The sequence below is a fragment of the Euprymna scolopes genome, chromosome 17 (assembly GCF_053919585.1).
Source record: "Euprymna scolopes isolate OS-2025 chromosome 17, ASM5391958v1, whole genome shotgun sequence".
Classification (NCBI taxonomy): domain Eukaryota; kingdom Metazoa; phylum Mollusca; class Cephalopoda; order Sepiida; family Sepiolidae; genus Euprymna; species Euprymna scolopes.
The window spans coordinates 16,438,244-16,462,858 of NC_136498.1; the positions used below are offsets into that span (position 1 = coordinate 16,438,244).

General features: G+C 33.3%; 1 protein-coding gene across 1 annotated transcript; it reads left to right on the top strand.

Moving 5' to 3' along the window:
• The first annotated feature begins 553 nt into the window (after positions 1–553).
• LOC145296693 (calcium and integrin-binding protein 1-like) lies at positions 554–22,978 on the top strand. Its single transcript, XM_080142661.1, has 7 exons — positions 554–713; positions 4,623–4,657; positions 5,909–6,011; positions 7,783–7,927; positions 14,173–14,312; positions 17,137–17,225; positions 22,857–22,978. The coding sequence occupies exons 1-7, from the start codon at positions 660–662 to the stop codon at positions 22,876–22,878; spliced, it is 588 nt and encodes a 195-aa protein (XP_079998787.1). The 5' UTR covers positions 554–659; the 3' UTR covers positions 22,879–22,978.
• The last annotated feature ends 1,637 nt before the right edge of the window (positions 22,979–24,615 follow it).

A 24,615-nucleotide genomic window follows, 5' to 3' on the forward strand; every position in this document is an offset into this window, starting at 1 on the left:
ACTGGGTTCTAGTGATACAGAACTAGTTCAAACATACGCACCATCTAAACCGAATTGCTAAATGTATTTAATAAAAAAAAGTTTTTCTAGCATTGTTGTACATCCGTATTTAAAAATGAACTACCGTTATTGTCAATTACGTTTGCAAAATACAAAAGCCGAAATGGAAATAATTGAAATGGATAAGCATTCAAAATAAATGAATAAATAATTAAATTAAATAAATGATTGAAAGTAATAATCGAAAAAAAAAAAATTTAAGAATTTTTGTCTTGATCTAATGGCAATAGTTTATTGTTAATAAACATATTTTATTGTTTCTCTAAGCTTAGACACTCTTGACGAGACTACATTTTATTTTCGTAGGAAAAGGATTAAACCGTTTAAATTCGCAAAACAAAGTTGCATCATGAATAAAAAAATGAAAAGCCTAAGTGAATACAATTGAATAATATATGACATAATATTTTATTTTTAAAATGCAAATCAATATTTTCGATTTAAGCGAAACTAAAGGAGAGTCGGTGGTTCGTTTCGTTTTATGTGCGCTTGGTGAGATTTTTCATTTTCTAAGCAACCGGTGAAAAGTTTTCCTTTTGAAGAAAAAGGAAAGAAAACATTTTCTTACACTTGTTTTGATTTTTCCGTCAAACTTAAAAATGGGTTTGTCATCAAGTGTCCATCTAACTCAAAAAGATCTTGATAATTATCAGGTAAGAAAAAATACCTGCATTTTTTCTTGTTTATTGTTATAACAATGTTTTTTTTTATTAAAAAAAGAAAAACATTATTCTTTTTTTTTTTAATGAGGCAAATGAAAATAATGAAAACTTTAATCGTTAAAAAGAAAAAAATAAATAAAAGTAAAACTCATTAATTTTTTCGACTCCCATTATTTATTTTGTTATTGGTTTGTTTTATTTTAAAATAATATGCGTTAACAATCTTTGATTTTGTACCAATAAGCTTGCTATATATATATATATATATATATATATATATATATATATATATACACACACACAGTACAGTACACACACACAGCAGAAAGCTTTGAGAAGGAATTTACTAATCAAGGAAAAAGCAAACTCCAAAATCAAATATATTGTTATTTATATCTCAATCCCAACCAACTGAAAAAGCTCAATACATTCACTGATGATAGTAGAGCTACGATAAATAATAGTAAGAACAGAGGCTGTTCAACAGAGCTGTAAAGTAGAAGTTTACAATTAGTTTTTATTATTCGGCAGAATACTCCAAAACTGGTGTGCTAGGGAATCCTTAATCCGCAGAGTTTCAAAGGATGCTAATTCTTCTCATCAGAGAAAAACTGTTAGCAAAATAATCAGTCACGCTAAATATTAGCATTTCTAACAATGAGATACTTATATATATATATATATATATATATATATATATATATATATATATATATATATAAAGAGCAAACAGTTAATAAAACATGTTAAAAACATATTTAATCTGAAAAGGAAACACTTGATAAGTGGATAGTCCTATTTGGATAATAGTGGATAGTCTTTATTTTATATATATATATATATATATATATATATATATATATATATATAAGCTGAACGTGTGTGTGTGTGTGGTCACGAGTAGGCTCCTATATGGTTGACTATTATAGAAAACTGATCACATATAATGATAGAAGATGTATCGAGACACAGGAATGGGTATGTTTGATCTGGCATAATGATGATTCATTAAAATTGTGGGGTCTGCATACGCGCCTGGTCCACAAAGTATGGAAATAAAAAATTAAAAAAAAACTTTTACAAGTGTTTTTGATATAGATGTGCATAATAATACTTTGATAAGTATGTTTTAACTTAAATAGGGATGGTATAATAAAATTGTGGGGTTTGTGTTCGCGCCTGGCCTCCATAGAATGGAAATAGGCACAAACTTTAATAAAGACTTTTCATATCTATCTGCATAAGTATACTTTGATAATTATGTTTCAGTTTGAAGAAATATGGTATAATAAAATTATGGGGTGCTCGTTCGCACCTGACCTCCATAGAATGGAAATATGTCACAAAGTTTAACAAGGTTTTTTAATATAGATCCACAGAATATTGTGAGAAGTGTTTCAGTGTGAACAGGTATGGTATAATAAATTATGGGGTTTATCTATTTTATTTTTACTTTCATTATATTCTGCTCCGGTTTTGATACCCCCACATTCTACGGCAACACATCAAAGGTTGTAAATGACAAAGTTCTCTCTGATTCTCTCTCCTCTGATCTCGAGCGCGTGGTTCAGTGGGAGAAGATGTGGCTGGTTATCTTTAATGCATCCAAAACCAAACTCCTATCCTTACATCATCAACACTCTGATCCCCATCTGGCATCAGTTGTGATGGATGGCTCTCATCTGGGTGAGGCCCTGTGTTTTGACAAGCTTCTGGGTTTGATCTTTACTCCTGATCTGAAATGGAACACGTACATCAAGTCTGTTGTCAAGGTCGCTGGAAAGATGGTGGGATCCTTCTACCGCTCCAGAAGATATCTCACTACTGATGCAATTCTCTATCTATATAAAAGCCAAGTACGTCCAAGGATGGAATACTGTTGCTATATCTGGGCAGGAGCTGCTAAAAACAGCCTATCCTGCCTTGACAGAGTACAAAATAGACTTCGTGGCTTAGTGGGGGATGCCCTTTTCTCTACCCTGCAACCTCTCTCCCACAGAAGAGACGTTGCGAGCCTATCCTTGTTTTATTGTTATTTCCATGGAAGGTGCTCATCTGAACTCCAATCTCTGGTCCCCCCTCGCCAATCTTCCACGAAAAACACCCGTCTAGCTGAATCCACTGTGAAAAATTTCCCCCACTCTATATCTGTGCCTAAATCAAAACGCGGATTCCATGAACAAAGCTTCTTTCTTAGAACTGCACGCCTGTGGAACTCTGTTCCATCTGCCTGCTTCCCACCGGACTACAACTTGGATGTCTTCAAGTCCAATGTTAACAAATTCCTAATGAACCGCCCCCTAAAGTAAACACTTCATCAAATCTCCACACTAACGTAATGTACTTGCAATAACCCTTATTCCTGAGTGGCTTCCGGGCCTTGATAAGTGGTGATCACTGTGTAAAAAAAAAAAAAAAAGAAGCTATCTCTTTACAACCCTTCCTATCATACTTTCATGAATCAGAGTCCATTTTCTGTAGGCTGTTTTTGAGCCCGGTCAATGACGGGTACTTTTGCTAGTATATATATATATATATATATATATATATACTGTATTAACAAAACCAAGACTTCAAAAAAGGAATTGGTAGCAACAAAAAGTGTATTTCATTGTAAGTTACAATTGTTTCAATACCGGTTGGACAATTTCAAGCATTATGTCGTTTGAAAATCTTCACATAACCAGCCTTTCTTCATACTTCTTGAATAAAAAACACTTAATAATAGAACATTATTTAAAGAAATTTCCCTTAAAGGAAATGAAGCATGCGAAAACATTTATCCTGGACGCATGTTTTCGCATGCTTCATTTCCTTTAAGGGAAATTTCTCTAAATAATGTTTCCTGCTTCACTGACTGTACTAACTTGTTGAAGTTTAAATGTAATGTGAACAGACATCTTGCTGCTTAACCCCTTCCTGGTAAACACAATCGCAAATAGTAGCCGTTTACATCCAAGTAGCAATATGATTTGTTTGGGGTGAAAAGTAGTAAAAAAAAAAAAAAATAAGCAGTAGAAATTTATGATCTTCAACATTCACCTGCTCACGCACATTATTGATTTGTAAATATTTACATAAATACCCATGAAATGTCCCACAAAGATGAAAAAGGGGGCATGAAGAGAGACTGGTCTTAACTAACTTGTAGGACTCCTTGTCCTAACAACAACCTGACGGAATAGCGAGGTACCTGCACAGTGAAATTGATGATGACCACTAGACTAACGTCGAGTCAAACGAGCTGAAACAAAGGAAGCATGGAATAAATACGACAATTACAAAGAACACATGCTATAATAGTACTTGTATAAAAAAGACTAGCAACATCATTTGTGAGAGAGATACTGATATCAAAGTACTCTTATGCCACTCAAAACTGATGCTCAATTCATGCAAGATGGCCCAAAAGCAGTCTAAAGTATTCCATACGTTTCTGTGGTATTTTTTCAAGTTTAAAACTTAATTTTATGGCATATCGTTCTTCTTAAGTGTCCTCACGTCCAGATTGCATTTTTGAAATTCACCAACTGTGACAATCAGGCTTTAGTAGGGTGTATTCCAATTCCTGTTGTAGCTGTTCTTTTGAACATGAGTCATAAAAATCAGTCAGTCATCTCATCAAAGATGTATAGCAATAACATAATGAATTTTCAAGAGTCTATGACAAATTTTATTTTAAATGCCTGTACAAAAAAAGTCTGGAAACTTATTGAAGGCATCTCGTATGTATCTTTTTTTTGACAATTTTCACTGCCTGATTTGAGCTTCAAATTCACCACAGCTCTGGGTGAGATATTAACATTTTGACAGATACTTATACTTTCTGGTTGTGTTTTTTTTTTATATATATATATCTTTTAACATTATAATTCTTTCTTTTTTTTTTTTTTTTCATAGGAATTGACATACTTCAATAAACAAGAAATTCTACAGTAAGTATTTACTTTTTTTGCGTACAAACAGATGGTTTCAGCGACTTGTTTGTGGTTATCACTGCAGTCTGCCAACAAATGTTTGCTTACACCATTACTCTTTGCCACAGCCATTGATTGGGTAATAAAAAGGCAACTAAGGATCCGGATATAACGTGGGTCAAAAATCATAAACTTTCTGATCTAGATTTTTCAGACGAAATTGCTGCACAAGACAAAGCATTGTCAACAACATGAAAGGCAAACAAGGGTGCATTGGCCTCAGAATCAATGCCAAGAAAACTCAACCAAAAAGAAATTTACAAAGTGATAGCATGCATGCAAAACCTACCAGTAAATAACGAATATGACTTATAAATAATTTTGTGTATCAAAATGATTGGGTATTTGTCCAGAACTCTTCTTCTATATATATAAAAGCCAAACGTCTGTGTGTATGTATGTTTGTTTGTAACGCTAAAACTTTTGAAAGACGGAACCAAACTTGACAAATTTGGTATCATATCGAAGCCCCATCACCCGGATGACAAATATCGAAATTTCACATCAAACGGACCACTAGAAGTTGGTCAACTGATCAGTTATCTTCGAGGGGGGCCCCCAAAAAACCTGTCATTATCTATATATATAAAAGACAAATGTTTGTTTGTAACGCTAAAACTTGAGATGAAAGATTCCTCTCCCCTAAGAATAAAACATATGTTCAATATCTGCTTTTGTTTTTTCATTGTTTATACGGTCCCGAGCAACGCCGGGTAGCCCTGCTAGTATATTATAAAACAAAAATAAAGAAAAACCTGTAAGATGTACATGACAAAACAAAAATATATTCCAAAAATCACGTAAATTGATCAAGTAGTTTTATTTTTAAATAAGAAAATTGAATTTTTTGAGTAATAAAAGAAGCGTCTGTATTCTCCGCTATTTTGAAAAAGCATTTTTTTAAAACGAAAGGAGATAATTCAAACATGCATGTTTTTTTTTGTTGTAATTTCTACAAACCCCTTTAACTGCTTGAAAATAATTTTTTTTATAAAAATAAAACTGCTCGATCAATTTGATTTTTGGGATGTGACATTTTCGTTTTGTCCTGGGTACATACATCATACCAATTTTTTTTATTTCGTAATGTAGGAATAATTTTGGACAAGAACCATAAATTGGTGTATAAAAATGATATAAAAAAGGTTTTTTTTCTTTAACTGAATTGAAAGAGATGATGACATTTAATATTTTTCTTCTTTTTTTCAGGGCATATCGTACATTTAAAAGTTTGAGAAAAGATAGCACCAGGGAACAAAAAGAGAAAATGCGAGTTCCAGTCAAGAGTGTAATGAACATTCCAGAATTAAAAGTAAGTCTAATCAAAAGAAGTAAAAAAAAAAAAAATGTCTTACATTATTTAATTAGATGCATGCATACCAATATAATGTGGGTTACGCGGGACAGTCCTGATACTTTTCTTGGGACTGGTAACTTGGAAGATATTATTAAACAAGGCTATGATAATGATTTATCTTAAAATTGATCAAGTATTTCATATTTGAATAAGAAAATAAAATTTTTTGAGTATCCAAGAAGTATCTTGCCCGCCACTTCGAAAAATATCTTTACATTCCATGAGCAATGTTCCTGACAAAGGGGAAAGAATTGTTGTTTTCTGAATCTATCAAACACTTATCATTGGCTAACTTTTTACCTTGATATCGCATTTTATTTTTTAGCACCTTACATTAGATTACTTCATGTCTTGTCTGTATCAATTTTCATAAAATAAAAAAACAAACACCGGCATTCAATAAATTTTGTATCTTTAGACAATCAAGAACTTAGTTCACAATGACGACACAGGTGTATCATGGTTTCGACAGCTATTGCTAGCGCTTTTTCATCATAAGAACGAAATTGGAAAATTGAAATTCAAGTGAATTGTCATTCACAGTAATGAACATATCCCAAAATTACAACAAAACAATAATTCTTGTCGTTTTTCATAATTTTAGGGAAAAAGTTTTCCTAAATTGATCTAAGGTTTTCAGTTTTCAGAAAATAATAATCTCCTTTGTTACAATTTGACCTTTCTGGCTTCTGTTTTTAGTAAAATTCAGTTTTTCCTAATTGTCTCTGAAAACTATTTTCATGAATAATTCATTTTCTCTGTTATCGTTTTTCATAATCTTTGGATATGTTAATTACTGTAACATTGCTATTAAGTAGATAGCATTGATTTTATTTATTATAACAAAGAAGTGCCTGAAAAACTAACACTAGTTATAAAACGGTAAAAGCTAGGAGAGATGAAAACTTCATTACTTGCACTCTTTTAAGATTTAAAAATAAATAAATTCTGTTATAATAAAAAAATTTGGGTTCTTGTCCAGAATTCTCCCTATATTAAAAAACAAAAATAAAGTAAAATCTTAAGTGTTATTTGCTCGACATTTCGGTTGATGTAACTTTCGACCTTCTTTGGGTGTATAAGTCGCAATGTTTAATATACACCTGTTAATATACACCTGAAGAAGGTACGAAGTTACATCGACCAGAATGTTGACTCAACACAAGAATAATAGTCCGAATAATCCAAAATAATACAATCATTCCTCATGTCAAAAATTCAGAACTGTAAAGAAAAATCTGTATGATGTATGTTCCAATCACAAAACGAAAATATCATATTCCAAAAATCGTATAAATTGATCAAGTAATTTTATTTTTATAAAGAAAATCAAATTTTATAAGTATTGAAAGGAGGACCATCTTACTTACCATTTTGAAAAAAAATTTCAAAACAAGGGAGATAACTCAACAATAGTGCATGCTTGATTTATGTTGTAATGTCTATAAATTCCCATTAATCACTTAAAAATTATGTTCTTATTTAAAAACAATGATCAACTTATATGATATTTGGAATATGTTATTTTAGTTTTGTCATGGGTATGTAAATCATACAAATTTTTCTTTATTTTTGTTTTTTAATATAGGGAGAATTCTGCACAAGAACCAAAGTATTTTTTTTTTTTCATTTTTATAATTGCAACATTTGAAATTATCTGGATAACTCAAACTTAGGATAGTACTGCCACAACCGTTTTTTATTTTTATTTATTTTTTCAATGCAGGTGAACCCATTCCGAGACCGACTCTGTTCTGTGTTCTCAAACGATAGTGATTCCATGTGTTTTGAAGAATTTCTTGATATGATGTCCGTACTTAGCAGCAGTGCTCCTAAAGATCTGAAAGCTCATTATGCTTTCAATGTCTATGGTAAGATTCCAAGTTTTTTTTTCTTTTTATTCAATTATAAACAATTCTTTAACTACAAACATTAACAAAAATTTTTTTTTTTTAAAAGTGGTAGTAGGAAGCAATACCGCAAAGGAGGAAAAGAACGGGAAAAAAAAACTGACGTCTTTGCTGTTACGACCACCACCAAATCGGAAGTGAAGTAGGTTTAAACTTAGGCTAGACAATCGAAAGGGGAGGATGACTTTCAAAAATATTGGCGAAAAAAGTGACCCCCCCCCATCCCTGTAGAAAAGGTGAAGATATTAATGTTTTTAGCCAATTTTTCGATATTTGTTGTCTGAAAGGTCGAACTTCAAAACGATACTGATCTTGTAAATATCCGTCGCCTCTGCCGAAAGTTTTAGGCGGACATGCAAACATACATACATACATTTATATATTGGTGACTCAAATTTTCAACCCAAACCGATTAAAAAGCTTTCCCTATCTCTGAATACCCTTTATATCAAATTTCAAATGTCTAGACCAGAAATTGTTTGAGTAATTTGGTAGAGACCGAAGTGGTCAAATTTTTTTTAACTTTGACCTCTATTATGACCCTTTAACATTTATTGTTTTGGGCTCAAATCAAGTTAAGTTAGATCCATTTCCAAGGAAACTATACCTAAAATTTCAAGTGTTTATACCCAAAATTGTCGGAGGAGTTTGGTAGAGTTCTCAAATAGCAAATCGTTGAACTTTGACCCCTTAACAGCCAAATTTCTGGCCGGGTTAAAATAAAAAAAAAGTTTTGGTAGGTAAGTATGAAGGATCAAACCCGAACCCTTGAGTCAAAGTTTGAAATTAAATTGTGAAAAAAAATCTGCGACGTTAACCACTGGGCCACCACGAAATAGTAACAGAAACATATTTGAATTTATTTAAGTATTAAAACTTGGCACCCATATTTAATTAGGTCAACTTTGACTGTGGGGCAGTATTTTATTTACTGCAGGGCAGGATTTTTTTTTTGTTTTTTGTTTCCCCAAGATGCTGTGGAGAAAACCAGCTCCCCATAAACAGGGGATTGTCCAAATTGAATAGCAATTGTCTGATATAAGGAGAAACTCCACATTGATCAAAGCTGATTGCTTTCGAAGGTTTCCAGCGATCGCAACTGGAAAAATACCGCCAGAATTAGTTTCGCTTTTATTATACAAAAAAGCACATGCAGCAATCGAAAAATGTTGAATATTTATCTTTTCAAAGTCGAGCAAATTAAATAGCCCGGCGATCCCCCCCCCCTTGTTAACTGGTAGATGTTATGATTTAGACGTGATATAAAAAGTTTTAAGGAATGAGCCAACCAAGAAGTCCAGCGAAAAAAGCCTTTTACAGACATACACAAAAAGCGAACATACATACATACACACATTTTCGCTTTTATATTTATAGATTATTTCATGTAGCAACATAAAATGTTAGAAGGAAATATATTTAAAATATCTACGCATAATTATGGGAGGGGAGACCTTTTCCAAATATTCTCCTAAACTGGGAACGGAGTAACGGACTTATATTAAGTAGATATTAATAAGTCCTAACTTTTTTTTTTTAAATGGAAAGTAGATAATACACTGTGGTTGTGTTATTGGCAGATCCAGTAACTCTCACTTCTCCTTTTTTGTCCCTCAGTCCTCCTTTCCAATGAGTGATTTTTCTGACAAAGGGTGAAGAAAAAGCTGCTTCCCAGGTCGGTAGTACTTCGTGAACTGAAGCCTGAGATGTCAGAAATTTTTCTGTTTCTATGTCTATCCTTGTGGCCACGTCACTAGTAAGGGTGCTGGAGGTAAACGTTTCATCTGAGCTGACGTTACCCGCCTGATAGTCAGGGACCCGAACCTTGGATTAACACTAAGGAGGCTGTCCTATCAGCAGGTGTAAAGTACTGGGGCTGCTGTATTGCCATTTGGTGAATGGATTTTGGACCATGCAGTAGTTTCTGGTAGGGCCTCTCGATGACATACTAGTGGGTAATTGTTACGGCTTTACCTTATCATGTGCTACAAAAAAAAAAAAAAAATTCCTCTCTTTCTCTCTCTTACTTTCCCTCTCTGTCCTACTCTAACCAAGTCTGTCGACCTGTTCCATAAACCCCAAAAACTCAACATGAAATATCTCAAAAAAAAAAAACACAAATAAACCTAGAACCCCAGCCTCCAACGTAGACCCCTGCTACCATGTCTCCTTCTCGAACATCAGGGGTTTACGTTCCAACCTTCCAGAGGTTGAAAGCCAATTACAGGAGACAAAACCGGACTTACTCTTTCTAAGCGAAACTGGCATAGGGCCGACCACTTCCCTAGATGAGTTCATAATAAAAGGATGCTCTAACTTAACATCTAAACCTGACCCCCAAGATCGACATGGACATGGAATATGCGCCTAATTTAAAGATGGCTTCCTGTGTGATAGAGATATCTCCAGAGAAGACCCTAATTTACCTTATATGTGCTTCCGGGTTGCATTTGCTTACACCACCGCATTTATATTTGCCCTCTATCGCCCCCACAACAGCGGGGTTACTGTCTTTAAGAGTATATTTGAGAACATTGACCTCATCCTGTCTGCTCATCCTTCGGCTATTATTCATATTTGTGGTGACTTCAATGTCCATAATGTGGAATGGCTGACCCACTCAAATAAGACAGATGATGAGGGGAGGTTCTGTCATGATTTTGCCATTGCCTATGACCTCACTCAGATTGTTCACAAACCCACCCGTGTGCCCGATACTACGGGTCAGTATGCAAGCCTTCTAGACCTTTTTCTCACAACTTCCCCTGAGCTATGTTCATGTTCCGTTCTATCTCCCCTGGGATCCTCCGACCACACAGTTGTATCAGTTAAAATAAAAATGAAATACAATAAGTCTTCAGATGTACCTCTCCACCCTACTGTATATCGGTACTCTATGGCTGACAGATTCATACCATCCAAAAAATTAAAACAAAAACCCAACAGCCAGCCATGGTTCTCCCCAGAGTGTGCTGCTGCCATCACGCACAGAAATCACTTTTCTCATAGCTACCAACGTAATAGATGTACTGAGACTAAAGCTGCTTTCAGGACTGCCAGTAACCATGGTAAAAGAGTAATAAAAATGCAAGAGAGCTATATGCTCAGTCCGTCAAATCCAAAGCAGCTTAGCAGCGGCTTGGTTCCCACCAGTTTTGGCAAATAGCAAACAGGATCCTGAACAGAAGCGTGCGTTCTATCCCAACCATCATTAATGGACCTGAGGTCATCTTATCAGCATCAGACAAGGCCAAACTATTTGCCAAGAACTTTGCAGCTAACTCTACCCTCTGCGACGAAGGTCATCAACTCCCCGTACTTCCTCCTACAACAGACAACACACTATCCAACATATAAATATCTGTGTATGAGGTCGCCAAACTAATCAAGAACCTTGATTCCAGTAAAGCAACTGGCCCAGACAGCATTCCAATTATAGTGTTGAAAAAGCTTCGACCAGAACTTGCCCCCATACTTACAAAACTGTTTAAGCGTTACCTTAAGGAGAAGTGCTTTCCAACACTCTGGAAAACCTCATCAGTATGCCCTGTATTTAACAACTCAGGTGATAAGTCATCTCCCTTTCAGTACAGACCAATAAGTCTCTTGTGTGTCATGAGTAAGTTGCTGGAATCCATATTAAATAAAGAAGTAGTCAACCACCTCAGCAGAAATAACCTCCTTAGTGGTTTCCGTTCTGCTAGATCTACAGCTGATGTGCTAACAGTTATATCCCATAGGATTAGTGAATATCTCGACAAAGGCTTCCTTTCTAGGTTAATTGCTCTTGACATAAGGTATGGCATAAGGGCCTACTTCACAAGATTTCCAGCTATGGTATAACTGGAAATGTTTTCTCAATAATTAAATCATTTCTCTCTGATAGGCTCATAAGAGTAGTGGTTGATGGGCAGCAATCAGAGGCCCACAGTATTAATGCTGAGGTCCCGCAGGGGTCCATCCTGGGCCCAACTCTCTTCCTGATCTACATCAATGATCTTCCAAAACACATACTTAAATCATTCGTTGACATCTATGCTGATGACACGACCATCTACGGCAACACATCAAAGGCTGTAAATGACAAAGCTCTCTCTGATTCCCTCTCCTCTGATCTTGAGCGCGTGGTTCAGTGGGGGAAGAGATGGCTTGTTACTTTTAATACATCTAAAACCAAGCTCCTATCTTTACATCATGAACGCTCTGTTCCTCATCTAGCTTCAATTGAAATGGATGGCTCTCGTCTTGAGGAGGCTTCATGTTTTGATAAGTTCCTGGGTTTGATCTTTACTCCTGATCTGAAATGGAACATGTAAATCAAGTCTGTTGCCTGGGCCACTTGGAAAATGGTGGGATCCTTCTACCGCTCCAGAAGATATCTCCCTACTAATGCAATTCTCTATCTGTATAAAAGCCAAGTACATCCAAAGATGGAGTACTTGCTGCCACATCTGGGCTTGGCTTGAGTTTCTAAAAATAGCCTATCCTGCCTTGACAAAGTACAAAATAGACTTCGTGGCTTAGTGGGGGAGGCCCTTTTCTCTTCCCTGCAACCTCTCTCCCACAGAAGAGACGTTGCGAGCCCGTCTTTGTTTTATCATTATTTCTATGGCAATTGCTTGTCTGAGCTCCAATCTCTGCCCCCCACCTCGCCAATCTTTCATGATAAACACCCGTCTAGCTAAAACCACTGTCAGTAAATTCCCTCCCTCACTCTTTATCTGTGCCTAAATCAAAACGTAGATTTCATGAACAAAGCTTCTTTCTGAGAAGTGCACGCCTGTGGGACTCTCTTCCGTCTGCCTGTTTCCCACCTGACTACAACTTGGATGTCTTCAAGTCCAACAAAAACAAATTTCTGATGAATTGTCCCCTTAAGTAAGACACTTTATCAAATCTCCAACACCAACTATTACTACGATATTGTCCCATTGATTATTGTACACAAAATAACCCTTATTGCCGAGTGGCTTCCGGGCCTTGATAAGTGGTGATCCCCCATGTAAAAGAAATAAAAAATAAAAAAAAATATTTTATGCATTGATTTTCAGTATTGACTTTAAGAGTGCTCAATACATGAGTACAGCTTCCATGCATTTTAGCATGATGAGTTATGAGTTCCTACATGGATGAAATGGAGAAGACTGTGTAGCTTAATTGCCATATATATTTTCATAACTTACTATATGCATTTAATGTTGAGATGATTAATCAGAAAAATCAGAGCTTTTTGGGGTATCAGAATTGGAAAAATTTGAGTCCATTTTACGATGCTAAAACCGATTCCCTAAATTGTCCTTTTTTTATTTGATTTTGGTTTAAGAAAACATCTTCCACTGCTTGTAGTAATAATAAAATAATGAATATTTATTGATTTAAACTTCCAGTAAGGCTAAAATCTCTAGATCACCTCCTCACAAGTAGGTCCTGGATATGACCTTAAACTATATCCGATAGTGAGGCCCCAGCTTGCAGGCCTTAGGGAGTGTGGAGCCACCCTTTAATTGCCATTGCTCCCAGGTCCACTCTGACCCGAAGTGATAGTATCTGTTAGGGTCCCAACTATGGGTTAAATAGAATATGACTTAAAAAACAAATACACTATATTAAAAAATCGTTCTTCAAAATCACCAGACTCAGCATTAAATAACCTGAAAAGGGTTGATATGCCGTAAAGCAAAACAACCAAACCAAACCAAACCTCCTCACAAGTAAGAAAATATAAGCACATTTAAGATGTGTTTTTACAGTAATCAGGGCAAAATAACACTTTTATAGTTAAATATTTAGAGATTTATAAAGAATCGGAATCTGTAACTGTATCAGAATTGGGGGAAAAAAATATTGGAATCGTCCCATCACTTATATATATATAAGCTTCATGTAAACCTTAGTTATTCAGAGCAACATCTCATATTTCTTAAAAAAAAGTTATAGAAAATTGTTTCTACATATTTCAAGAAAATATATTTTCATTAAAATATCATTGAAGTCTTCATCAATGTATAGAATTTCAATCAGGTTGAAAAACTAAAAGAAAATCAGAATCTACACACATAGGCATGTATATATGTGTGCGTGCATAGGTTCTAGCGAATGAATCTTACTGCCGACATAATAAGCTGCGTGTGTTGTGAATATGCACTTTATTAATCTGTTGTTGCTTGTTGTGAGATACTGCTGATATGTATTGGAATTGTTTTCAGATTTCAATAATGATCAAAGACTCTGTGAGGAGGATCTGTTGAAATTGTTGGATCGTCTAACGATTGGAATACAAGGTGATTCTTCAAGTTATCCCGATGGAACTTTAACGGACAAAGAAAAGAGGAAAATTATTAAAGAAGTAAGTCGATTGCAAAACTAATTTTGTCTTTCTTTTATATATCTATATACTCATGTTCACCCCTTACAAAGCATATCGCCACTTGGACGTAAGGATCTACTATTTGGGGCCATGTCTAGGAAAGATTAAGATATTTATTTATGTTACAGTTAAACTTCTGCATATCAGTACAGCCAGGAAGCAGTCATTTAAGCTTCAGTTAATTTTGAAATACACTTGGTGCTACCATATTTTGCTGTCTAATCTGAAGATATTGATCTGAAATGCACCAAACATTGATGTTGTTATATATATATATATATATATATATATATATATCTTATTTATAGTATTCCAAATTTTATTGGGTTTATATAATTGATAATTCAGTAACCGTTCATATACCAATAAATTTTAAGTCAGAATGAGATGACTTAAATTGTAAGCTTACCAATTACCATATTTTGTAATTGAGCATTCATATATTGTTTTAACGAAATCAAGACATCAAAGAATGGATTGATAGCAATAAATAGTGTTTTTCATCGTTCGTTACAATTGTTTCAAGATCATTTTTCGTTCAAAAATTTTCACAAGCCTATCTATCATCAGACGTTTTGAAAAAACAGTTTTACAATGAACAATATGGAATCCATTTCCCTTTTAAGGAAAATTATGAGAAAAAATTTTACCTTGGATTCCATATTGTTCATCGTAAAAGTGTTTTTTCAAAACGTCTGATGATAGGCTGTTATTGTGAAAATTTTCAAACAATATAGTTTGAATTTGTCCGAATGATCTTGAAACAATTGTAACGAACAATGAAATACACTATTTGTTGCTATCAATACATTCTTTGATGTCTTAATTTTGTTAAAACTATATATATATATATATATATATATATATATATATATAATATATGGAATCTTTTGATATGAGGCTTCATAATTTGTGTATTCATTCTTCTTGTAGACTTTATGCCTCATCTCAAAGAATTCACAAAAAATAAATAGAAAAAGTAAAAATAATAATACCATTCAGTTCAGACCACCAATGAAAGACCCGATAAGAACATAAAATTGGATTTATAAGATCAAAAAATCCAATCCAGCATTGTCTGAAGATAGTGGTTTCAATCTTACCCAAGCAGGCCAGAGGATTGGTTGGTCAAAACATGGTGAGACAGCAACTATGGAAGACAGTAATTACTGTGGATAAGTTACAAGACTCTGCATTTCTATCCCATCATGGTTAATCACTTGAAAAAGGCCAGAGGATAAGTTGGTTGAGACATGATGAAACAATAACTATGAAGAAGAGGGTAAATGTCTACAAAGTGTCTACCTACATTGATGTTATTGTTTTGTTTTTTTTCGTCTTGCAAAATTTAATCATATTCTGCAAAGTCAAAAACAAGAACAACAATTTTCCTCTATAAAACAACCAAACTAAACACCATGAATAAATAATTGAATATATAAAGAACTTGAAGCATAAAGCCGTTTTCCAAAATCACTGGATTTAGCATTAAATAATTTGAAAATGGTTGATATGCTGTAAACCAACCCAACCAAACATCGTGAATATTTGAAAATATAAAGAACTTGAAGAATAAAAACTTTTTCCAAAATTATTAATGCAAAAAGTATTGATATGCTATAAAATAAAATAACCTGAAACACACTGTAGGATATTTAATTAATTTAAATCTCTAATAACATTGGTTTATGACCTTCTGACTTACTAGGGTTTTATATCCCCTGTCATTTCTTTCTTTCTAAATACTTCTTTATCTATTGTAATTAATGTTTCCTCTTTTTTGATAGCAGGAACGGTTTTACATTTTGTTAAGGAAATATCAGAAAACACTTTCGATACATTTGCTGAATTCAGAACAAAAAGTCCTGGACTTCATCTAGCAGAGTAATTCCAAATTTCTAAGACCATAACACAAAGAATTTCATTTTTATACAAAGGGAAACAACTAATGCTTAGTCATAATTTGTTTATTCAAAAATAAAAACTTGTAATGATAACTACATTTTTCATTAAATAATTCAGTGATGGTCATAAAATTTGTTCGCTTTTTTTTTTTTTTCCAAGGAGGAATTCAAATATGAAGTTTAAAAATATAACCGAGTTTATGTAATAATGCCTGCGATTTGTCAGTTTTATTTTACGTCATATTCTTTTAAAATAACATTCAGAGTTTTTGTTTGTAACAGAGATAAACCGATTATTATAGTAGTATTAGAAATTTTAAGAAAATTAAAAACGATTTTTTTTTAAAATAAATTATTTATTTACCTTAAAGAAGTAAATGAGCACGCTTTCAACCAGATAAGATCCTTTGCAAGCGTTTTTTGTTTGTTTTTCTTAATCATTTTTCCCATCGTATATATAAATAATCTCTCAAGGATCGAAGTCCATTGAGGTGTTGATCGTAGATGGTCTGATGGTTTTTAGTTGTCCTGTGTCACGTATGACTTATGTTGTGACATGGCTTATATTGTGACATTGTTAATTAAATAATATTGGCACTTTTCAGATATCATTTGAAATTTGAGATATTATTAGAAATTTAAGAAAACCGAAAATGATGTATTTTTTCGAAATAAGATATTTATTTACCTTAAAAAAAATGAATGCATATTTTCAATCATTATGAGGTTCTTTTCAAGGTATTTTTTATTCATTTTTTTTCGTTAGACATACAATCTCTCAAAGATGGAAGTCTATCGAGGTATTGATCACGAATGGTCTGACTTTTTAAAATAAATTGGATTTTTTTTTCTCTTAAACTTTTTGTATGTTCATTGCTATTAAATCTGTCTCCTTTCAGGTTCTGGCAGTTGCTGATCTGGACCGTGACCAAGAACTCAGTTTTTCTGAGTTTTGCCACATCATTGATAAATCTCCTGAGTTCATAACGTATGACATTTATTTATTTATTTTTTTAAATTGAATTGGAGAGGGAGCGAGTAATTTATTTTTAAACAAGATAAAACATTTGATTGGCAATTAAGTTCTTGACATTTTTAAATGTAAAAAAAAAACTAATTCTCTTTTGTTTAACAAGACTTTGTCAATAGAAATCAAAAATATAAAATAAAAGCAAAAACAAAAAAAAGTGACAAAATGTTGATTTTTTTTTTTTTTTTTTTTAAACTTAATATTTAATTTTAATGATCTGAAAATAAATAGAAATTAACATTAATTAATTAAAATGGTCGAGGGGGAGATTGATAGTGGTTAATGACACAAACTGAGAACCTGGATGTGCCAAGTTCAAATCCAGCTCATTCGATAAAAGCACTTTCACTTAGAATGTTGGCGACCTTCACGTGGTCCCTACCATAAGTACTTGATATCCTTCTAGAAAGAATTTTAACTAGAAAAATATCAGAGAAACCAATGCAAACAACAGAATCATCTGATTCATATGAATGAACTAAAAAAAAAAAAAAAAAAAAAAAAATTACAAAATGATTTCAAAATAGAATTCGCAGAAAAAAAAACAAGATTCCAAAATAATAATAAAAAAAAATGGCAGGAACTTAATTGGCAATCGAACAATTTCTTTTTATCATACAAAGCTTCCTTTTATATATATATATATATATATACTAGCAGGGTTGTTGTTGTTATTGGGTGTTGGTGGGTATAACAGTAAATCCAACAGAAGAGTAAGTTCTGTTCCCTTTGCTCCCCTCTAAAGTAAATCAAACATAACTCATAAGCTTCCCTTTCATGTTCCAAATTTCATTAAAAAATCATTTTTACTAGTAGTAGTTGATCACCTCCATGACACACCTGGAAATTTAAAGATGCTCCATGCCAACTACAATATTGTAGTCTTCAAGTCCAATGTAAACAAGTTCTTGTTGAGCCGTCCACATAAATAATCAAATTCCACCCAACTTACACCATTAATGATCACTAAACCACCACACTACCTTACATTCATTAACCCTTATCCTTGAGTGGATTTTGAGCTTTGATAAGTGGTGACTCCATTGTAAAAGAAATAAAAAAGATTTATTGCGATTCTATTGAGCACATTTATTTTCAAGAAAAAAACCGAAACAATTGCAACTAATATTCACAATGAAGCTTGCATGACTTTTATGCCCCTTTGACCCCCCCCCATTAAAATATATATAATCTTTAAATTTTGGGAAATGTTTTTAATTCGTCTCCGCTCTTTGTTTTGACTTGTTGGTACTTTGCATTGTTAGGGCCCCACTGCTAGCTGAGTTAATTCTATAGAAGTTGGATATATTTGAATCGAAAAATAAATATGTAAACTAAAACATCTTGAGTAACAAACTGATCACAAATTGGTTTTGCAAAAAGATCAACCATTGAAATCTGATGCTTGAACGATGATGATCATTTTACATTCTGGCTTGCATTGAACGGCTTCAAGAAATTGACCTCTGAACTAATCCAGGTCTTTATTTGTTTTTTTATTTCATTTTGTCTCAAATCTATTTTTGATCACTTCCGCTTGCAATCACATTTGAACCTGCTCCACCCTGTGCTCCAATGGTATCACCAAGATAACAAAACTTTTCACAATCTAAGTAGCTTCACCATCCAGGTATACTTTGTCCACATTGAATTCCTCAGACATAAGTAACCATTGTTCATTCTGTTCATCATTTGCAATCCTTTCATACTATTTGTCTTTCAACCGACAATCAATCCTTCCTATTAACCCTTCTCCTTGAATAAGTTTTGACCTTCATAAGTGTTGGTTCATTATTTAAAAATAAAAATTATAACCTTATCATATTGACACCTTTTCAGAGAGTATCCATTGTTTCTCGACAAAGAAGAAAGCTGATGTAATATTTAAACTAGTGATTAATTGGAACCTGAAAAATGTGTGCCTATTTTCCAGTACTAAAAATGATTCTTTAAAAAAAAAAATTTTTTTTTTCTGTTTTTTTTTTAATTTAATTTTCTATTGCGGCTATTAATGATAAAATGATAAATATTTTTGAAGTTTAACTATCAATAACACCAAAATCTATACATCAAAGCCTTATAAGTTTATTTTTACGTTTGTGAAAAATATATGCACATCTTACATCATATTAATCTGAAAATAACCCCTTATCTTAATATTCAGATGTTTTAAAAGAATCTCCATTTTAATCTCAGAAATTCGAATTGTAGAAAGATATTGGAATCGTCCCATCACTAATTTTATTTAGTTTTTATTTTACGGAAATCAGTCTAGACCACCACCACCGAGAGAGTAGGCCAGTGAACATGGAGGGTAACGTCACTTCCTGATCAATTTTGTAGGTATAGAAAGTTTCCAGTATTCAACCACGTGGTCACACTAACATGCATAAAAAATATGGCTACCGATTGTGTTACTGATTGTCCATGTATGTTCTAAAGAGAAAGAACACTTCTCCATTTGGCTAATAATTATTATAATTGCACATTGGGATAATTTTAATCTAACAAAATATAGTAAGTGAACTAGTTTTTGAACTTTTATTTCTATCGGAGAAAGTCGAATATTTCATTTTATTTTTTATTTTTTTATTGCAAAACAAACAATTTTTATATAATATTTTTCAGTTCGTTCTTTTAATAATAAATAAAACTTTTCACTGAGTATTTCCAAATATTTTAAAGTTAGCATTTTTCACGGCAGTTTACTTTTCTTTTTCTTTTTTTTCTTTTTTTTTTAACGATTGGTGAATTTTCAATATTTTAGCACCGTGTGCAATTTATTTCTTTGAAGTATATTTAAAACTTAAAGTTTTTGTTTTTTATAACATTTTAACTGTAAATAATTTACATGACGGGTTTGTTTTACTATACACATAGATTGGAAAAAGTTGTCAAAAAACAAATACATAACAAATGTTATCAAAGGCAAGATAAGTTACTTTTCTACCAAACTGGGTAAATTTTTAGTGTTTTTATTTAATGTAAAGTGTTTATTCAGCTGAAAAAACATACAGTGTTTACCGATGTATTTGAAAAATGCAAATGGCGGCAGGCTTGCTGTTGAACACGGTAAGTTTTGGAAAACGAGTTTAAACAAAAACATTATACAAAATACTGTTAGAAACTCACTCAATATGTTACCGTGACATAGGCGGACATATATTTGGTGGGTTTCTAACACTATTTTGTATAATTTGTTTGTTTGAACTCATTTTCCCAAACTTACCGAGTTCAATAGCAAGCATGCCGGCATTTTTCTTTTTAAATTATATCGATAAACATTGTATGATTTTCGAAGCGATTACACATTTTAAAGTGAGTAAAACCACTAAAAACCTTTCCAAATAGGTAGAAGAGTAACTTATCTTTCCTTTTATAGCATTTATTTGTTATGTATTTGTTTTTTGACAATTTTTTCGAATCTATGTGTATAGTAATACAAACCCCTAAAAAGATATCCAGTTAGGTAAAAAAGTAACTTATCTTGCCTTTGGTAGCATTTATTTGTTATGTATTTGTTTTTTTTGACAACTTTTTCGAATCTATATGTACAGTAATACAAATCCAAAATTTAACTTGGAAATAATATTTAAAATACATGTGCGTAAACTGCACAATCACCCTTATTATTATCATAATAATAATAATAGTAATAATAATAAAAAACTGATGTAGATGACATCGACTAGCGCCACACCAACTAGTTGTGAAGGGTCAGGGAGGATGGAAAGATCGAGGTGGGAGAGTACTAACCAAATCTCCACTGAAAGTGTGCAGTTCAAATCTGGTACCTTGGGGAGGCATTTTGTCACCCAAACCCCAGAAAACATCAATGGCCGATGCCAACGACAAATAACATGCAATCATCTGCACAAGTGGTCAAGAGGTGGAGAACACTGGAAATCTGGGGAGACTTGTTGTCCCTTGGTCTCCAGGGAAAACCACAGGTTACTGCCAGTGAGAGATCACTGATGATGGCCCGTGAGACAACTAATACGCTACACATTTTGATGAAAAACAGGGAAAAAATGGACATAGAAGAACAGAAAACCAAAACTTAAATATAATTTCTGTATTTAAAGTAATAGTTATTTAAATATTTCAACATATAATCTTGTGGACAAAATCCAGCTTCCCAATAAGGGGCACTCTGGATAGGAATAAAAATAATCTCGGTCATGAAAGATTTCTCTTCCACCGACTGAAGACAGAAAAGGTAAAGTGTAGCATCAAAACAGATACTACATTGTGATCTTGTTCTGAAGGCCCAAAATATACTTAATGTTTCTTTGTTTGTACCCTAAATTCATCAGTATTAAATTGTATATTGCTTTAAAATTACTTAATTTTACATAGATAATATTTATATTTTATCTCTATATATATAAAATGAACTCATTTTCTCCCCTATGATTTTGACCTTAATAGGATTAAAAATCAGGCCATTTCATGCAAATGTAATATGCACAAACTGCAGCATAATATCTGAAGTGTGTTATAGGCATATTACCTCTCCACTTACTCAATAATCGTAGATTCCTATATTTTTTCTGCTGAGAGTTCACTGCAATAATCGGTTAAAATCAATGGAAGTAGTAAAATCTTTTCTCTCTAATAAATTCCTCCTTCCCCGCCACCACTTACACTGTTTCCAGGATCGTTCACAAGGGATAGTTTCGTAGGAACACCGGTTTGGGTTTTCTTTACTTCATAGTTGCTTAAAAAAACTGGAATGGAATTTTACCGTGCCTTTCCGTTCTATGCTTTCTACTGGGTGAAACGCAGCATGGACTTAACCAAATCGAAGGATTATTTATGCGATTTTTTTTTCTTTCGCTTTTCGCTGTGTTTTTTTGTTTTTATTTTTCTGAACACGTTCATCATTTTCTCCCCTTCTTTTTGCTTTTTCGATTTCTTTTTTAAAGAAGTTTTACGTTTATTCGCTGTTTTTTGTTTTGGTTTTCCTGATTTTTTTAAGAAGTTTAACACTTTTTTTTTTTTTTAATATTTAAACAGGATTATTACTTTGCTTATTCTTTACTTTACCCCCCCCCTCTTTACACACACACCTCCAAACATCCGGGCAACGCCGGGTACCTCCACTAGTATTGAATAAAGTTCAGTTTCAATATTAATCGAACTGTGTTCCTTTTTTTTTTTTTTAAATGTTTTATTGCTCTTTTTCAAATGGTCCTCATATAGTACTGATAGTCTGACAAATATTACCTACATTGCCTGCGGACATTTTTCAGTTAACATGCCTTCTTACTCACGGTGGTCATGTCTAGACATGGTATGAAGCCACTTAATGTTAGAAACTTTAAAAAATATACTACTTCAAAATCAAAAACTAGCCAATGATAAGTGTTAGCTGAAAAAGACTCTGATCGAGAGAATAGCAATTCTTCCCCCTTTGTCAGAAACATCACTTACGAAATAGGAGGATTAAAAAACAAAATAAGGGAAGTGAGAGTTACAAGGTTGCTAAAAATAAACCTAAGATCCACTTTCTACTTTACTTGAATACTAATTGAAACAGTAAAGCGTCAAATCAAATGTTTAATAACTTTCTTTTTTTTTTTTCAGGTCATTTGTGATCCACTTGTGAAGGCAGACTTCAATTCAACTCCCGTTCTCAGTTGAAAGTTTTTTTCATTTTTATAAAAACATATATTTTTTATAAAACCGAATAAAGTTTATCGTTGTTATTGTTGAATTCGGATTTTTTTTTTTACCATCATCAAGATTATCATTAAAAAGATGATAAAACGATGAAGAGCTGGTGTTATCAGATCAGTCTGACCTAAAATGCACCTACATTGATGTTATTGTTTTTTTACTTTCCCTTTGCAAGACTTAATCATGTTCTGCAAGGCCAAAGACAACAATTTTTCTCTACAAAACAACCAAACAAAACACTATGAATAAATATTTAAAGATATAAAGAATTTGAAGCGTAAAAACTATCAAAATGGCTTAATTCAGAATTAAATGCCCGAAAAGAGTTGATATATCAGAAAACAACAAAATCAAAATTAACTGAAAAGGAAAAAATCATTTTAAAATAATTTTTTTTTTAATGCTTACCAGAATTCACTTATCAGGTTTACGTCTGTAATTCATGATTTCTCCATTGTTTATGACCTCAGATTGTTCACAAACCCACCCCTGTGACTGACACTGATGATCAGTATTCAAGTCTCCTAGACCTTTTTCTCACAACTTGCCCGGAGCTATGTTCGTCTTCTGTTCTGTCTCCACTGGGATCTTCCAGCCACTCGGTTGTCTCCGTTAAGATAAGAACAAAATGTAAAAAGTCCTCCGACAAACCTCTTCATCATACAATATATCGATACTGGGATAGCTTCGTACATTTATATCAGATCTACCTCTTCATTCCATGTTTGAAAAGAATGTGTCCTCTATAGTATCAGACCTGACTGAATGGTTAATTGTATTCAAATGTACTTCATAGACTCCAAAAAGTTACAGCTAGCCGGTGTTCTCTCCAGAATGTGCTGCTACCATTGCGCACAGAAATTACTATTTCCATTGTTTCCAACGTAATAGATGTACTAAAGCTGCCTTCAGGTCTGTCAGCAACCACTGTAAAAGAGTAATAAAGAACGCAAGAGAGTTGTATGCTCAGTCTATCAAGTCCAAAGTAGCTGAGCAGCAGCTTAGTTCCCATTAATTTTGGCAAATAACAAACAGGGTCCTATGTGTACTCTATCACAAACACTATCAATGGATCTGAGGTAATCTTGCCAGCATTAGGCAAAGCCAAACTCTTTGCCAAAAACTTTGTAGCTAATTCTAACCTATGCGATAGGCCCCCCCCCATATTTCCTCCCGTGTCTGAAAACACACTATGTGACTTACAAATGCGTAGTCAACCATCTCAGCAAAAATAACCTCCTCAGTGACATGCAATATGGTTTCCGTTCTGCCATATCTACAGATGTGCTAACAGTTACATCTCATAAGAGTAGCGAGTCTCAACTGAAGCTTCCTTTTTAGGGCAATTACCCTTAACATATCAAAGGCTTTTAATAGAGTATGGCATAAAGGTCTACTCCACAAAATCTCCAGCTACACCGTAGCTGGAAATGTGATTTCAATTATTAAATCATTTCTCTCTGATAGGTTCATAAGAGTAGTGGTTAATGGGCAGAAATCAGAAGCTCACAGTATTAATGCTGGAGTCCCTAAGGGGTCCATCTTGGGCCCAACTCTCTTCCTGATCTACATCAATGATCTCCCAAATCACATCCTAAGATCATTCATAGACATTTATGTTGACAAAATTACCATCTATGGCTACACTTCAAAGGCAGTAAACGAC